Raw genomic sequence first — 16,875 nt, 5'->3', positions numbered from 1 at the left:
TGGAAAAGGAACAGATGCACACATCAGGTGGTAGCAGAGTCAGGAAACTTCCAATGTGGGTAAAGCCACTTTTGAGCTTTTGAGCTTCCTCCTTTATTTATAAAAGGCAGCAAAACAGAGCTGGCAACACTCTCCTTTAAAGGCACCGCCTGCATACTCATCCGCCCCTACATACCTGCTGACTAGCGGCAGTGATAAGGGACCTAGGGTTTCCAGAATATTCTCTCCGATAGATAAGAGAAACCTGATAGCCAACAGAGGAACCCAGTTCAGTTCAACCAATATTAATTGAGCCACCTGCCAGACCTTGGCCAGATGCGGGGTCCCAGGAGTCCTATAATCAAACCTCACAAGATTTGGGGGGTTATCTAAATATAAGCTTACCCACTGAACTTTGAGAAGGTTCAGAAGGAGCAAAAGGAAGTTTATGTAAATTCCATGGGTGAAGTGGGCAAGAAATATGGAAAGGCCAATCGGAGGCCCTCTCTTGCCCATTCTCCTGCTCTAAGGAAAGTTCAGGGAAAAAAGGATGATGGTAGGTTATCCTGTTCTTTATAATGCTGGATGAAGGGGCGCCTGGGTGGCTCAGTCGGTTAAGCATCTGACTCTTGATTTCAGCTCAGGTCTTGATCTCAGGGTGGTGGGTTTGGGCTCTGTGCTGGGCGTGGAGCCTACTTAAAAAAAAAAATCCTGGATGAAAGTGGTTTGCTGACTTCCTCCAAGCCAACCCATCCTAATTCCTAAATTTACCTTGGCTTACCCAAATCTTCCTAATTCAAACTAAAATGCTGCCTGGTAGAGTTTTTTCTCTATCATTCTTTCTCTTGGTCTGTCACCCCTTCCCACTGCAGCCCCTTCCCTCCCTAACTTAATTTGTGGCTCTGTTATGACAAGAAAAACCGAAAGTTCTCAGTGAGGGAGAGATATTCTGTCCCATCGTTAGGGCCCCCTTTATCTTCAGCTGAGTTACGGGAGACCTGCCATTCTGTTTCTCAGAAAAGAGATGGAAATAAGTGGGCCCAAGTAAGGTAAAGGGCTTCTTTGGGTAGTTTTGTTTCTGCAACAAAGTTGGTATTTCTCTAAATTGCATTATTTTCCAATGGCGCCTTCCCCCCACCCCCACCCCCCTTACTGGTTCTGTTGTCTTATCAGTGACTTCCAAAAGTTTTAACTTCTCTCTGATCTTTTGGCCCCAGAGGAAATCTCAGTGGGAGCTACAGTCAACAATTATTGGGCCCAGTTCCCATTTCTCAAACCCCAAGGCAGTAATCCATGCATATCAGGAGGGAACAAGGTCCCATTCTTCCAAGCTGGGTTAATCACTCCTGACGCCCCTCACTGATCATGGCGACCTTTTGTAACTTTTGTGCAAGAGTTTGAGGAGGCTTGTTCTGAACCCAAGGGAGAGATAAACAGAACAAGATTTGTCAGGTTTCTTGATCACCAGCCAGCCTCAGGGTAGGTCAGACCTGAGCCCAGATGGTTTAGAACTACGTATAAATTGAGGAACCCACAGCCAGCTTGCACCTTCTATACAGTGGCCCTCCAAGTCTGTTGTTAGGGCCCTTGGATAGTGACATCTCCCAAGAGTAAGCCAGCGACCTTTCTCAGCACCATTAATCAGAATCATCCCGAGCAACTAGAATTACTAAAGGCTGAGGTTAAGGAGGGCTGATTGTTGATAACAATGTTGTGCCTTTTTATTCCGTGCACACCAGTGTGGTATAGCCAGCAAAGGAAGGAGGTTGGGGAAAACTCTCGTAAATTTCCAGCCGTTCCCTTCCAGGTAGACAGCACTTTTTATCCCCTATGTCCCATGGATGTCTCCCTGGGCATCAGGCAGGTGGAATGAAGTCCCAGGGCAATGAGAACCAGATAATGGTAAGGGCGATGGTTCTCACCCCGGGACAAATTTCCCCACTCCCACCCGGAGGGATATTTAGTAATGTCTAAAGACATTGGTTGTCACGATGGGGAGGTGCTACTGACATCTAGTGGGTATAGGCCAGGGATGCTAGACATCTTAATGCACAGGACAGCCCCCCACAGCAAGGAATTATCCAGCCCCAAAGAGGGCCAGTCTCAGAGCTCACATCTGAATTGGTTACACAAATTGATCCCTACTTTCAACTATCCCGAGAACATCTGCGCCCCGTCAACTCGACACCAAAATATCACGCTCCGTGTTAAAGCTATGAACTCCAACTTGAGAGCGGATGATCTCGGGTCTGAGCACCGCAGTTAATTGGGGTCCCCACCCTGCACAGTTTCAAGAACGAGCAGAGCTGGGACATGGTCAGTCTGGTGGCCATCCTGCTGCAAACCACGTGCCAGGCACCGGTCCCCCCCAAGGAGCAGCCATTATTTCACATGCCAAAGCGTGGGCCCCGCCGCGTGTCCACCAGAGGCCAGCTTTGCACACACACACACCCCCACCCAGGGCTGTGTCCTCGTGCCCATCTTTGACTCTGGGTACCAGCTGCCTCTGCCCCCGGGTCTCGTTTGGATTCTCAGGGGCCATGGCTGTCCCTGTGGCTAACCGCCCACTCCCCTTCCCTTCCAGGAGGCCGCGTGTGCTTATGTGTTGATCGTGACTGCTGTGTACTGGGTGTCTGAGGCGGTGCCCCTCGGAGCTGCAGCCCTGGTGCCTGCCTTCCTTTACCCGTTCTTCGGAGTCCTCCGATCCAGTGAGGTGAGACCGCTTGTGGCCCAGCCCCCTGCTCGGGTCCCCGCCGGGCCAGTGAAAGTGGGCTCAGGGTGAAAGGAGAGCCACAAAGGACTTGAGGAGGGGGCTTTTTTTCACCCTCTGGCACACTCTCTTAGCACTAAGCCTTTGCACCTGCTACTCCAGGTTCCTCGCCCATGACCTTCGTCCCCTTCAAACTGTCTCTTTCAGGAAGCCTTACTTGATCAGTCACATCCAATTGCTCCTACAGTCTGAAACCCTCTAGGAACTGTGGGGTTGGTACATGCAAGTAACCTGGGGTTGACCTTTGTCAGTCTTTGGTATGCCCACTTAAAGCATAAGCACTCAAAGGCAGGAATCAGTGTCCCAGGTCTTTGGAACCTTATTATAAACCTGAGCCCATATACAGTAGGTGCTCAATAAATGTTTGTTGACAGAGAAACTTACCATGTTTTCCTGAGTCCTGACAATGTTTTCATCTACTTCCCTTCAAAAGAAAGAAAGAAAGAAAGAAAGAAAGAAAGAAAGAAAGAAAATTCGATTCCTTCTTCCCCAACTCAAGATTACTGTGTATTCTTTCCTTGACTGCTGTCTACCCAGAACCTGCCTTCTCTGTCCACTCTCTCTCTCTATGGCCTTCTTAAAAGCTCAAACAGAAATTGTCAATATCAAGCCCCGGTTGTGGTCAGCTTTCAGGGCAAACACTCACACCTACCACAAGTGGGAAAGAAGAAACACACAACCAGAAGCCAGAAGCAACAGGAAAGATGGTCTTCATTCAGTAACACCTGGTCTATCTAGACTCTTGTCATAGCACCTGGTCTCTGATTCGAGTTCCCAGTAAAGATTGAAAGGCAGAGACTAAGGACAGAGGCACAGAAGAAAGATCAAAAGGAATTCATGTCTGCTGGTCTACTAGGAGCCAGGAACTATACTGGAAGGAATATATCGGTTATGCAGTACCCCTGAGATCTCTCTACAAGTGGGTGTTAATATTCCTACTCTACAGATGAGGAAAGAGGCTCGGTGAGTTAAGACACTCACTCAAGATCACAAAGTAGGAAGTAGCAGAACTGGATTTAAACTCTTATTAGGTTAAAAGTCTATATTCTTGCTTGCTTTGCCAGAAGGAAGACGTTCCATAAAGTAGCTTCGTGGTGAGTTATTACTAAGAACTCTGCATCTCCTTTCCTGTGTGATGTGAGGAAGAAATAATGAAGCTGGGCCTATGGGATGCCTTAACCATGAAAAACAGAACTTTTTTGAAAGTCCAAGGCTAGAATTAGGTGACCCTCTAACTGTGGTACTTGACTTCATCTGAATAGGTTGTCTTTCTACCAGATGGACTCAACTGGCCAGTTGTTTGTTTGTTTGTTTGTGTTTGGGGTGTTTTGGGTTTTGGTTTTGGTTGTTTCTTTGTTTTATTCTGTATCGTTTCAGTTTTGAGGTGAGAGGGTTAGTGGCAATGAGTAGCCGTAGTAGCTTTACGTGTTCCAAAGAGGATAGGATCCCCTAACCATCAGCAGTGCTTTTATTCCTGGAGATGGGTAGAAGAGCAACATCCTGGGACCCATATAAAAGCTAGCCTGTGACCCGAATCATCAGGGGGTTGCTCCAATGTGTCCCCTTCCTTTGTGGAAAAGAGAATAGGTAGTTTGGTCTGTGTGCACGCCTAAAAGAACAACCAACCTTAATGTTTATGTATTTTTGAGAGAGAGACACAGAGTGTGAGCAGGGGAGGGGCAGAGACACACACACACACACACACACACACACACACACACACACACACACAGATTCTGAATCAGGCTCCAGGTTCCGAGCTGTCAGCACAGGGCCCAACCCGGGGCTCGAACTCACAAACTGCAAGATGGTGACCTGAGCTAAAGTCGGACGCTCAACCGACTGAGCCACCCGGGTTCCCCAAGAACAACCAACCTTAAATACGACTTTTCTGAAGAAAAGTGCCTAAGCTTATTCTACACGTTTCTCTTTAAAAGGGAGAAGCCAAAGGCCAATGAGTCAGGGAATGAAAACAGAAGGCAGAGAAAAGAGTGACGTTGTAGAAAAAATTGAACTTTAACATTCAGAGTGAGCTAACTATTAATTAAAAGATTTCTATCTTTGTATTTCAGGGCGAGCAGCCTCAAAGCCAACAGCTTGCTTTAGCCTTGAAGTAGATGGTGTCCCTATTTCTCCAAGGGCTGCCCGAAGCAGGAAGCCTCAAAGATGTTGCTAGGCAACCGGTCATCCAAGGGCCCGCCCCTTGGCACAGCCAGGCAGGCCAGACCTATGAGGCTGTTGAGTCAGTGGTTTGAAGGATAACTCGACTTTGTGAGGAGAAAAGCAAGACTGTCTGGTGAAGGATTAGGCATTGTCATTGCTGGGGCTGGAGATGGAAAACCCTGGGAGAGCCACAGGGCAAGTCTTAGCATGTGAGGTGAAAGATCCTACCCCATCTGTCTGATAAAGTGGCAATGGCTGGCGATGATATTTAACAGTTGGGTTACAGGAAGCGGCTTAAGCCAGACAGAGTCTGTTGGGCTGGCTTTTTCAACTCAGATCAGAGGAAAATGCCGCTAAGCGGGGGACATGGCTTATGACCCTTTGTGAGTCACCTAACTTTGCAGATAGAGACCTATTCCAAACACCTAATCCACAACCAGCAGCCACACCCCTCCGCCAGCATGTGCCCTGGCTCCCCGGGAAGAGGCAGGCTGGGGATCTTCAGGAGTCCCCTCTGCAGACAGATCGCCTACTTGTCCCTCCCCAAGCCCACTTGCGCTTGCCTAGCCCCTTGCCTTGACTCAGTCCTCTCCAATTCCCTCCACCTTTAAAATCCTGCCCAATCACCCTCTACAGTGAAGCCTTTCCAAAGACCTCAGCTGCAAGTGTTGCTTTTTTCCCTTGGAGCCTGTGTGATGTCTTTATCCTTTAAATGGTACATCAGATACACCTGATATGAACTTACCATAGACATGTCCTCTCTCCACGAAGATTCGCAGCCCCTAGGATTGGTGGTGTCTGTGGCCTGGATGCAGTGTGGTCTATACTTGCTCTGACCCTCAGTTAATGGTTCTTAGTTGCAAGGTCTCTTGCTGGTGTGGCAACAGTGTCCCCTTCACCTGAAGGAAGGCATGAGGATAGGATCAGTATGACTCTGGGACCATGGCTTTTGTCCCTCATGTCATTCACTCAACATTCAGAAAAATAATTTCTGAGTTCTCGGTCTACCATGTGCGACGTGGGATGTTACGGGTACCCTGAAGGTGACAAAAATGAAACACATGATTTCTGCCCTCTTGAATGTCGCGCCTGATGCTTCTGAGTTTCCTACTGTCCTCTTGGATGTAGGCATACAAATGGTTAATTTGCATGATGATGATTTATTGGTCAGCAGGTGTTAAGAGTTTGTGGGGTGCAAAACTCAGACTTCCGTCTCTCAGTCTTGCTGAAAAGAGATGGAAAATGATAGAAATGGCTCCTGACCTTGAGAAGTTTCTATTCGAACAGAGAGAAGGCACAAACCAAATTGGAAAACACTGAAGACCCGTGCGATAATGCCTCGTTTGCTGGCCTTGCAGAGGCTTCACACAATCCCCCGAGAGGGAATGTTCTAGATAAATGAAATTTACTCCACCAAGTGCCCAACCTTCTACTGACCACTTTTTGACTGAGGCCTTTTCTAGAAGGCTTTATCATTTCTGTAGCCTTTTAAACAGAAGCTGTTGAATACAAATTAACTTTTTCTTTGGAACCTTCAAATTTTCCAGGGGAAAAAAAAATTTCTCAATCAAAGGAGCCAGTGTGGGCTGGATGATAACATAGTTGGGTAACTTGAGTGCTGGCTGAACAGCTGAACCTAAAGAATCTTGAGTAACATAATGGCAGCGGACCGGAGAGAGAGCTCAAATGGAAATATAAAAGGCACGTTATCAGATCTGCCAATGACTCCAAGCTGCATGGGCCAACTCATGTACGATGACAAAATCAATGTCGACAGGATGAGACAATGGCCTGGAACTGACAGAATGAAGTTTAATAGGGATAAACGTTAACAGTTTGTGTGAAAAGGACCCTTGGCTTTTAGTTGAGTACAGATTCAGTACGAATCATCTGTCCACTGGGGTTGCCAAAATTTTGAGCATTTACCATATGCTGGGCGCTATGGGAGGTCCTCTACATGCACTGCATCACTTAATCCTCTGTAAAGTGGCTATTATTTTTATCTTCACAGAGGAGTTCAGAAATTGAAGTTCAGAGAGGTTGAGTAACTTGCTAAGGAGCAGAGCCAGGACTCGAACCCAGGAGTGTTTATGATCCCAGAACTTGCTCTCTTAACCACTGGCCAACACATACTGAAACCTGCTGAATGAATACACATATGGGTCCAGAGCATCAGATTCTAGATAAGGAGCTCATGCGGTGGTGGGTAGCCCAGATGTCAAAAATCTAGAATGTGAGTCACATGAGGAAAGAAAAGTCTCCAGAGAGATGTGATTTCTGGCTTCTGCAGCTCAACGCACTAGGCTCAAAGGGTCAAACCAGTCCAAAGAGTCCAAGCACCGTAAGAAAGACCCACCCTGTCTGAGGGAAGGTGCTGAAATGGGCTGCCACGTGGTATCTGGGCGTTCCCGTCCCTGGGAATGCAAGCCAGGTGACCACGTCGGCGACATTAGAGGTAGATTGGGAGAGGGGTTGGGCTCACAGCGCCCTTTGACTCTGAGACTCTATGATCTTCTTGTTAGCATCCTGCCACTACTTTAGAGCTCAGTCCTGGATTTGAGGTTTGTTCTTTATTTTACCTCCATCGTGACTCTCACTTCTATCATTATATCTGCCATGGAAATCCTCTAAGCCCTTCTAATGTGTTGCCACAGCCCAGGAAAGTACCGGGGTCGATCAACCTAGCTAGGATTTACTGTTTCTAGGAGGATGGGAGCGAGAGGGCCCTCTGGGGCACAAAAAGGCAGGGTTTGAATGATCAGGCTTGGTACAGCCTCCGGAGAGCCCAGGGCCAGAAACTACTTCCAGTAGAGATGACACCTGCTTTCTATCTCTCCCCTTCCCAACACACACACTCACAGTCACCCTCTGCTGTCTCCATGGCCCTGCACCGCGGGGCCACATTTCACATTCTGGCTTCTGCCAGGGCGGGAGAGACAGCAAGGCAGCTCCAGCTGGGAAAACAAAAGGGCCTCTGCAGCCACCTGACACTTGAGTTCAATGTCATGAATCTGCTTCCCTGTTTGTTCCTGATCTTTCTGACCTGCCAGATTCCTGACCGTCACCTAGACCCTGGCTCTCTTTGTTTGTTTAAACCGGGGGTGGGGGTGCATTTCATATACCATTCTCCTCTCTGCCTTTCTGGCCTCTGCTCGCGAGGGAAGCTGACCCCGCCTCCACGCAGGCCTGCGGGGATGTAAGCTGAGCATCGGGGCCCGGCCACCTGCCTGAACCCAAGCTACCCATCACCCACAGCCATCCAGACACAGGCCAGTGCTGAGTCTCTACACCCACACCTTAGGTGGAGCCTGGAACCACGAACCTACAGATGCTGCAGCCTTTCGAGGCCAAGTTAATGTTTCTGTGGGAAGAGCTACTCCCTACATGTGAGCCAGCCCCTTTGCCTCTGGAGTCAGAGCCCAGTCCCCTGCCTTGGTTTCCTCCACTGGGGGCAGTTCAGAAGGTCCCAGAGAAGAAACTGGGGGTGCTTTATGAGTCGGCATCGCCAGGAGCTAAGCCAACCTCTGGGCCAGGTCAACACTCCTCGGAATCTGTCCGCTTCAGACTTCTCTAGGGTAGGGTTTGCAAAGAATGTTTTTCTAGCAACAAGACCTTTTCTTTAAACCACATCTTAGGAGACTCAGTACATAAAACAGATGGAAGAGGAAATCCTACTCAAATTGGGCACGGAGGCCCAGAGCCCTGGTTGCTTGGGTCCTTCTTCCCACAAGCCTCCTGAAATTTCAGAGGCAGTGAGCGTGGTTTGAAAACCTCCGTCCTTGGGGAGTGCAATTAGGTGATTAGGAGGGTGTTGGAGCCCACACAGACTTACCCAGCAGAAACAGCATTCCTTTCCCCAGGGAAAGGCCGGGAGTCGGCCACGCTGGATTTGGCTGCATCGCTGGGGCAGTGGCTGGAATAAAGAAGCGAGCGAGGGCTCCGGCTCTGGCTGGGGGCTCAGCTCAGTGCGGAGGGGGCGCAGACCCAGGCGTGCCCTCCGGGGAGTCTAAAAGATTTCACTGCAAAATCGTTCAGATGTCCAAAAGAGCCTCAAAAGAAGTCCATTGCCAGAGAGGCCACCACTAGTCTCCCGAAGGGTGGCCACCTTCCTGGACCACTTGTAGAGCTACCCCCAGCTGACCCCCAGAGAGCTGATTGTCCGCATTTCTGGGGCACCCTGCCTGTGCCACCGGCGGGGGGGGGGGGGCCTCATCAGACGCAGTCACACCCACCACACCTCCTGCCGTCTCTGCTGCCGCCGTGAGCAAGGAGAGGAAAGGGTCAGGATCCAAGCTGGGAGTAGAGGAGAACGGAGTTTATGAATCCAGTTTTGTCACTAACCAGTCTCGAGCAACTCTCCTAACCTCTGCAAACTGCCATTTGCTCATCTGAAAACGAGGGGAATAGAAATAGCGACCTCACAGGGAGCTCTGAGGATTTTCGACGCTCTCGGGCGGGGAAGTGCCCCCACAGCGCCCCCCGGCGGGAAGGCAGGAAGGATGGGCCGCTCTGGGGCCTCCCCTCCAGGGGATGGCCCCAGGGAGGCAGGCTCACCTTCCTCGGGAGAAGGGCACCCAGCTGAGGCTGCTGAACCGAGTTCCCTCCTCCAAAGTCTAGGAATAGAGCCACGCACACCCTTCCCCTTTATAAAAACTGTTTGAAACATTTTTTAAAGCTTATTTATTTATTTTGGGAAAGAGAGAGAGAGAGAGAGAGAGAGAGAGAGAGAGCACATGAGTGGGGGGAGGGGCAGAGAGCGAGGATCCCCAAGCACACACTCAGCGTGGAGCCCACAGCAGGGCTCGATCTCGGGAACCGTGAGGTCATGACCTGAGCCGAAATCCAGAGCCGGACGCTTAACCGACTGAGCCACCCAGGCGCCCCTACGGAAACTATTTCAAACATTTAAAACCTAACATATCTAGAGATCAGTAAAGAATTCCGTGCTCCAAGAAAGCGATATTTCAAGAGCTCATCCCTAAGGGATCTCACCTGCAACTCACTAGCAATTAACTAGTTAGTTAAAGACCAACACCCGGCAGATCCCCGAGCCTCTCCATCCAGCCCGGGTCAGGTCACTCTTTCCATGTGCTTCCACTTCACTTAGAAAATTTGGAGGAACCTTTGGTTTCGTATTCAGGCACACCCTTGCTCCTTATTTCATTTCTTTCTCTTATTCCCTCATTTGGACGTGCTGATACATCTGGCATAACCCTCAATCTTATTTGAAGCTTTTTATCTTTGTTTTACCTCTTTAATAATAATAATAATAATAATAATGGACATTTATTGAGCACTTCCTATATGCCAGGCACCCAGGCACTGTTCTAAGACCCCACCTGCATGAGCTTCCTTAAGGCCACGTCATGACGGCTTCAGTGACCTGGGTGTCATTACTGTCGCCACTGAAAATGCTGGGGTGCCAGGGTCACAGGGGTTCAGTAGCTTGCCCAGGAGTCTACAGCTCATCTGCAGGGAAAGCAACCATTTAAACCCACCTAGTCTGATCTCCGTTTCCAAGCAGCCTCCTTGAGCTCCCCTCTTCTAAAACACAGACCAGGAGCACCTCTGCTCTCTGAGCTCAGGGATCCGGCTGCGGAAAAACCGCAAGAGCAGAAAAGGCAATAAAACCCCCACCGCAAACATCGCAGAAAGCGAGCACTCGACCCAGGGGAGCCGTGCTCGGTTTAGGATCCTGTTTCTCTTTGCAAATAATCCCGACAAGCTTCACAAGCTTCGTTATCTAGTTTCCCAACTCGGAGAATATTAGTCCCAGAGATTAGGTGGTGGGGAGAGGAATGCCCACAGCAAGCATAAGTAAGCAACGCAGCAGCTTAGCAAACAATGAAAATAACCCTCAGGAATCTTGGAACCCTGGTGTTCCTTGAGGGTTCTGAATAGCTAAGATTTTATTATTGAAAAAAAAAAAAAATCTGTGGGCTAGACAGCTAACAAACACTGCCATCGGATGGAATTTTAATTTGTAAAAGTGGGAAGGCAGCCTTGTGCCTGGGCCCGTTCCTGTGCTCATGGCCTCAGAGCAGGTCAGTCTTTGTGTGGATTACTTAGTGACAGGAAGAGCTGCTAAAAATCCTGGTTGTCAATGTGGGGGGCCCTCCTGGCTGATTTGCATCTGTCATTTACTCTACAACAGCTTTACAAAAGCTAGGGAATCCCGTAATCTTTTTGTTTGGTTTTGGGTTTTTTTAGATGAGTAAATGAAGCCCAGAGAGGTTGAATAACTTGCCTGGGGTCACACAGCTGAGTCCTGGCTGACCCTGGAGCCCTCAGATCCCGCTAACGCTGGGCCCGGGGCTTACATTGGCCCAGGCCCGGCTATTCGGGGCCAGCGTCAGGACTGTGACTATGAATGGAGACGGAAACGTGTGCCTGCCCACGCCATCAGGGAGACCAAGAAAACTCCCCTAGAGTTGAATTAGATGCCCGGTGTCCAACGGGCCCACCCCGAGTGTAGTAGCTTTGGATTCAGACGGATATAGACTGATATCCAGACACTGCCCCTCATGCTGTGACCTTGGAAGACTTCCCGAACCTCTCTGCGTCCGCCTCCTCACCTGCAAAGGGAGGTAGGAAGGGTACCTGCCTACTAGGACCCCTGTAGAGCTAACACGGGAAAGTGAGTGCAAAGTGCCAAACTCCCTGCTTGTAGAGGGCACTCTGTGTGTTGGTTCCTTTCGTCTTCCCTTCGAGAGGAACCCAGAGAAAGGGGCCCCGCCTGTCCTGTAGGCTCTGCGCTCCTAAAAGGCCATCGCACACTGAGATGCTATTATGACGCGTGGCAAAGAGGCAGAAAATGAAAATATTGCCAGCCAGTCCCCTGCGAGAGTAAACCTGGTGGCCCTGACTTTGTATTTATTTTTTAGTGTTTATTTATTTACTTTGAGTGAGAGTGCGAGTAGGGGAGGGGCAGAGAGAGAATCCCAAGCAGGCTTCGTACTGTCTGCACAGAACCCAACTCAGGGCTTGATCTCAGGAACCATGAGATCATGACCTGGGCCGAAACCCAGGGTACGACACTTAACTGACACAGCCACCCAGGCGCCCCAGCGCTGAATTTTTAAAGGCTTTGCAGGGGGGCCTCGAGTGAGGGGACCATGGAGGGGGCCAGTGGAGGGACCGTGACCCAGGACTACTATGTCTCCTGTCTTCTGTGGGTTTCCCTCCTTGGCAGACAGAGTTCAAGAAAAGACGGGTTCTGCCCCAGAACTGCCTCCTAGACTCCTGGGAAGGTCAGGGTGCCATGAGAAAGGTCCTAGGTAACATCCCCCCCCCAACTCGCCCCCACTTCCAGCCATGCCTTCAGGCATCCTCGCAGTTCCTCCACCTCCCGCTAGGGGGCAGCATCTTCGACTATGCTCACACAGCCCAGAGGCCGACCTGCCAGTCCCAGAGGGGACTGTGCCCTAGAGTCACCAGCCAAGCAGAGCAGGGAGCCTTCTCTGCCCTCAGGAAGCTTTAGTAACAGTGCCAGTTGAGGATTGGGTTTGGGAACAAGAACCAGATTAAGCAGGGGCGCCTGGGTGGCTCAGTCGGTTAAGCATCCAACTTCGGCTCAGGCCATGATCTCACGGTTTGTGGGTTTGAGACCCACATCGGGGTCTGTGCTGACAGCTCAGAGCCTGGAGCCTGCCTCAGACTGTGTCTCCCTCTCTCTCTGCTCCTCCCCCATTCACGCTCTGCCTCTCTCTCAAAAATAAATAAAAATTAAAAAAAAAAAAAAGAACTAGATTAAGCAGAAGTGGAGGGCTCCTCCAGGAAACGGTCACGTAGAGGGCCAATGACCCTTCTCCTCCCACACAAACCTCATCAGTGACACACAGGGACATCTCCGTGGGGGAAAAGGTGGGGGGTGGGGAGAGAAATACTGCTTTATTTTGGCTTTTATGTTGTCAAAGTGTTAACAGAGTTTAAAATCAAATAATAATGGGGTGCCTGGGTGGCTAAGTCAGTTGAGCATGGGACTTTGGCTCAGGTCACGATCTCCCGGTTTGTGAGTTCGAGCCCTGCCTCTGTGCCGACAGCTCAAAGCCTGGAGACTGCTTTGGATTCTGTGTCTCCCTCTCTCTCTGCCACTCCCCCACATACACTCTGTCTCTCTCTCTCTCAAAATTAAATAAATGTTAAAAAAGAAAAGAAAAAGAAAAATCAAATAATACTGAAAAACTCATCATGCAAAACCAGCAGCTGTCTTCCCCACCCCTCCCTTACTATACCCTCCCCCCCAAGTCCCACCTCCCCCTCATCCAGGGTTTCATCTTTGATAACTGCTTCTTCTGGGGCACTGTATTCTTTTTTTTTTTTTTTGTAATGTTTATTTATTTTTGAGACAGAGAGCATGAGCAGGGGAGGGGCAGAGAGAGAGGGAGACACAGAACCTGAAGCAGGCTCCAGGCTCTGAGCTGTCAGAGCCCAACGCGGGGCTCGAACTCGTCAACCGCGAGATCATGACCTGAGCCGAAGTCGGACGATCAACCGACTGCACCACCCAGACACCCCGAACTGAATACTATTCTTACTCGATAATCTTATATTAACTCTTGAGTTATCGCTTGTAGACGTTATTAGATGCCTTCTGATTACAGCAGATGAGGATTGTGTCCTCTTACAACCCCCCTTCTCCTCCCTCCAGCCTCCCAGTATAAATACATCACGGGTTTTGTTAACTCAATAAGCAAAGTTTAACCATATGATTATGTAAATATTCCTTATTTCCAACACCACGTATTTTAACTATATTTGCGTTTCCTGCAGTCTTTATTTTTCCTGCAATTAGAAATGTTCTCGTTTTCCCGCTTTAAAGAGGGTTCCTAAATTAGAAGTTAAACTTTTCTGTATGTTTTCCTCTGTTTCTACCATGGCTCCCTGTTGGGAACGATTCTCCTGCACGTGATAAATATTTCCCGAGCATTTGCTTTTCTACTTTGGTCTGCTAGGTGTTAAGAGATACGGAAAGAAACATGGTCCTTGACCATTCTGCAGCCCAAAATTTAGTTGAGAGACAAGAGAGGTACACAGGGAAAAAAAAAAACAAAACAGTGCAAGCATGTTGCCCTGCATGCTGTGTGGTGGGTGAAATTAACGGTGCCCGCAGGGAATGTTCTGGAGTCCGAGGCTAGAGTCCCAAGGAAAGTTTTCTTTCACAAGGAAGGCCCGAACCGGGCTTTGAAGTCAGGTTGTAAAGCAGAGTCGAGAAGTACCAAGTAAGGAAATCCATGAAGGGTTGGTCTGTGGACCCTAAACACAGGAAGCATCTTAACAGGGCCGAGTCTCCACTTCCTCATCACGAAGGGGCAGGAAGAAGTTCATTACTGGTACTCGGCTGTGGAAGAGAAAATCCCTATTCTTAGGAAATATACGCTGAGGTATTTAGGGGAAAAGGCTAAAATATATGCAACTTGCCCTCAAATGGTTCAGGAAGAAAAAAACACGTAGACGGTGTGTTGGTATTCCTTATGTTTTTGGGTTTTTTTTTCCTGTTTATTTATTTTTGAGAAAGAGAGACAGAGTGCGAGCAGGGGAAGGGCAGAGAGAGAGGGAGACACAGAATCTGAAGCAGGCTCCAGGCTCTGAGCCCATCATGGGACTCAAACTCACGAACTATGAGACCATGACCTGAGCCGAAGTCGGACGCTTAACCCACTGAGCCACACGGGTGCCCCAGGTATTCCTTGTACCGTTTCATTTCGGAGCTTTGCAACTTTGGAATTATTTAGAGTTATTTAAAGTTTTAAAAATTTTTTAAATTTTTTTAAAGATTTAAGGCAAGCTATAAAGATACCCTCAAGAACTCTAACCTAAGGAAATTATCATATTTATGTAAGGTTAATGATGTAAGCAGAAAATTTTTCTTTGCTCCATTTGTACTTGAAAGAAAAGGAATTAACTGAAATATTTAATAAAGGGAAATTGGCCAAATTGTGTGATGCATTATGCTTCTATTAAGATTAATTTTTCCAACAAATTGAGGTTAAATAAGATAATGATCCGGGTATGATGTAAATGGGGAGAAAAGCAGAATATAAAGCTATACATACTGTGTAAATCCAATTATGTATCTTTATAGACCCAAATTGAGGGAAATATACCAAAGTGATAACAGTAGTAGGATCAAGGGTGATTTCACCTTTAAATTTTTCTATATTTTGAAGTTTTCCAGAATGAGCATGTATTAATTTTCTAATTAAAACAAATGAACACAGGGGGGCCTGGGTGGCTCAGCTGGTTAAGCGTCGGACTCTTGATTTTGACTGAGCCCCACGTGGGAGCCTGCTTGGGCTTCTCTGTCTCCTCTCTCTCTACCCCTCCTCCGCTGGCATGCATGTGCTCTCTCTCTCTCTCTCTCTCTCTCTCTCTCTCTAAATGAATAAATGAACTTTTAAAAAAAGAAAAATGAACACAATTTTCTAAAAAGCTACAGAAAAAAAAAGAGATCGGGGACAAGCCCAGAGTTATTTTAACAATTTTTTAAGGCTTAAGATAAAATTATACGTGTGTGTTTATTCTTTGAAATGATATCATAATTAAAGACAGAGTGTTTTAATATTTTTTAAGCATGCAGAAGAATATCTACCTTATTGGGTGACTGGCCAGATTAACTGAAACAATCTTTGTAAACTACTCAGAACAGTGCCTGCCCGAGGTAGTATGTTATGCATGTATATAGAATATATGTATGTGGGTATATATGAGATATATATGTATCTATTTTTTATATATATAGTCTCAAACAGTCAGCTATTTTAACAATCGTCACCTCCCTCTTTGCGTGCCAGCCTCTGGTTGAGAATGGGTTGCGATGGGTACGGCCCGGTCCTCTGGGCCCTGGTGGAGGAGGGGCTGACCTGTGCCACCTTCCTGCAGGTGGCCGCCGAATACTTCAAGAACACCACGCTGCTGCTGGTGGGTGTCATCTGCGTGGCAGCTGCCGTGGAGAAGTGGAACCTGCACAAACGCATTGCTCTGCGCATGGTCATGATGGCTGGAGCCAAGCCGGGCATGTAAGCGGTCCTTGGGGTGCCGGGCCATAGCGCTTCCCCCAGCAGCCAGGGGCCACCTGGACAGTGGTCCTGGGCCACAGGGGGACGTCCCGTTCGGGTTGGTTTTCTACTAATGGGGAGGGGATGACGTCAGGGCTGCTGGGCTCCTACCTCACTCTCCAGTGAGAGGGCCCTTGATCATAGACTAGAGATTTGAGTGTATGACTTTGGTGTCATTTATTATCACAGTCTAAAGAATTTATCTGAGTAATCTAGACTGTAAGGGCAGCAGGTTATAAAACACAAGGGGCCCATTAGGTAAAACAAGATGGACCAACGTACATTGTTTCTCAACCTTTCTCTGGTATAACAAGGAACAGGCTGGACGACGAAATGGGTGTCTTCTCCTTTGTCATTGAAGGAGACATGGAGGTTTCCTCCCATCCACCCTGAGACTTTGTTATCACTGGTTCAGCCCACAGCTTAGATATGTTGCATCTGACCTGGCGTCTGTGATCACAACACGTGCCCTCGACTGTGCCCTCTTCTCTGTGGTCAGTGCGGTCTATCTCGCCCATAGAGAGATTCCCAACCTTGGGGGATGTGTAAGAAAGTCAGGATTGACAGTTTTGTGTTAACCTCACCTCTGCTCCGTGGAATAGCCTGACCCTTCTCCCTTTGGAATGTGGGTCTCACTTCCTTCTATTTACAACTTTCTTGTGACATGTTTTTGTAAGCTGCCCTGACTCCTTTGGGAGTCCAATGGAACATAAATAAATAACATGGTATCAGTTTTCAACATTGGTCATTTAGACAAATACAGGTTATGCCTAAAAGGATGTTCTGTATCCCACTTAACTACAGCTTAATTTAAGTTAATTTGCCACTTGGCTCAGCGATAACTTCGTACCCCACACTCAACCTCCTAGGCACACAATGGCACCTACACGTCACGTGGGGACTCTG

General features: G+C 48.3%; 1 protein-coding gene across 2 annotated transcripts in view; it reads left to right on the top strand.

Annotated features, from left to right (window-relative positions):
- SLC13A4 (solute carrier family 13 member 4) overlaps positions 1-16,875 on the top strand; it is a 44,762-nt gene that overhangs the window by 3,237 nt on the left and 24,650 nt on the right. For both annotated transcript variants that reach the window (XM_032592458.1, XM_032592457.1), the window contains exons 2-3: positions 2,564-2,692; positions 15,794-15,930. In XM_032592458.1, the coding sequence (XP_032448349.1) occupies positions 2,564-2,692; positions 15,794-15,930 (266 nt within the window). The remainder of the gene's footprint in view (positions 1-2,563; positions 2,693-15,793; positions 15,931-16,875) is intronic.

The sequence above is a fragment of the Lynx canadensis genome, chromosome A2 (assembly GCF_007474595.2).
Source record: "Lynx canadensis isolate LIC74 chromosome A2, mLynCan4.pri.v2, whole genome shotgun sequence".
Taxonomy (NCBI): Eukaryota; Metazoa; Chordata; class Mammalia; order Carnivora; family Felidae; genus Lynx; species Lynx canadensis.
This window is presented reverse-complemented; position numbering and strand designations above follow the sequence as displayed.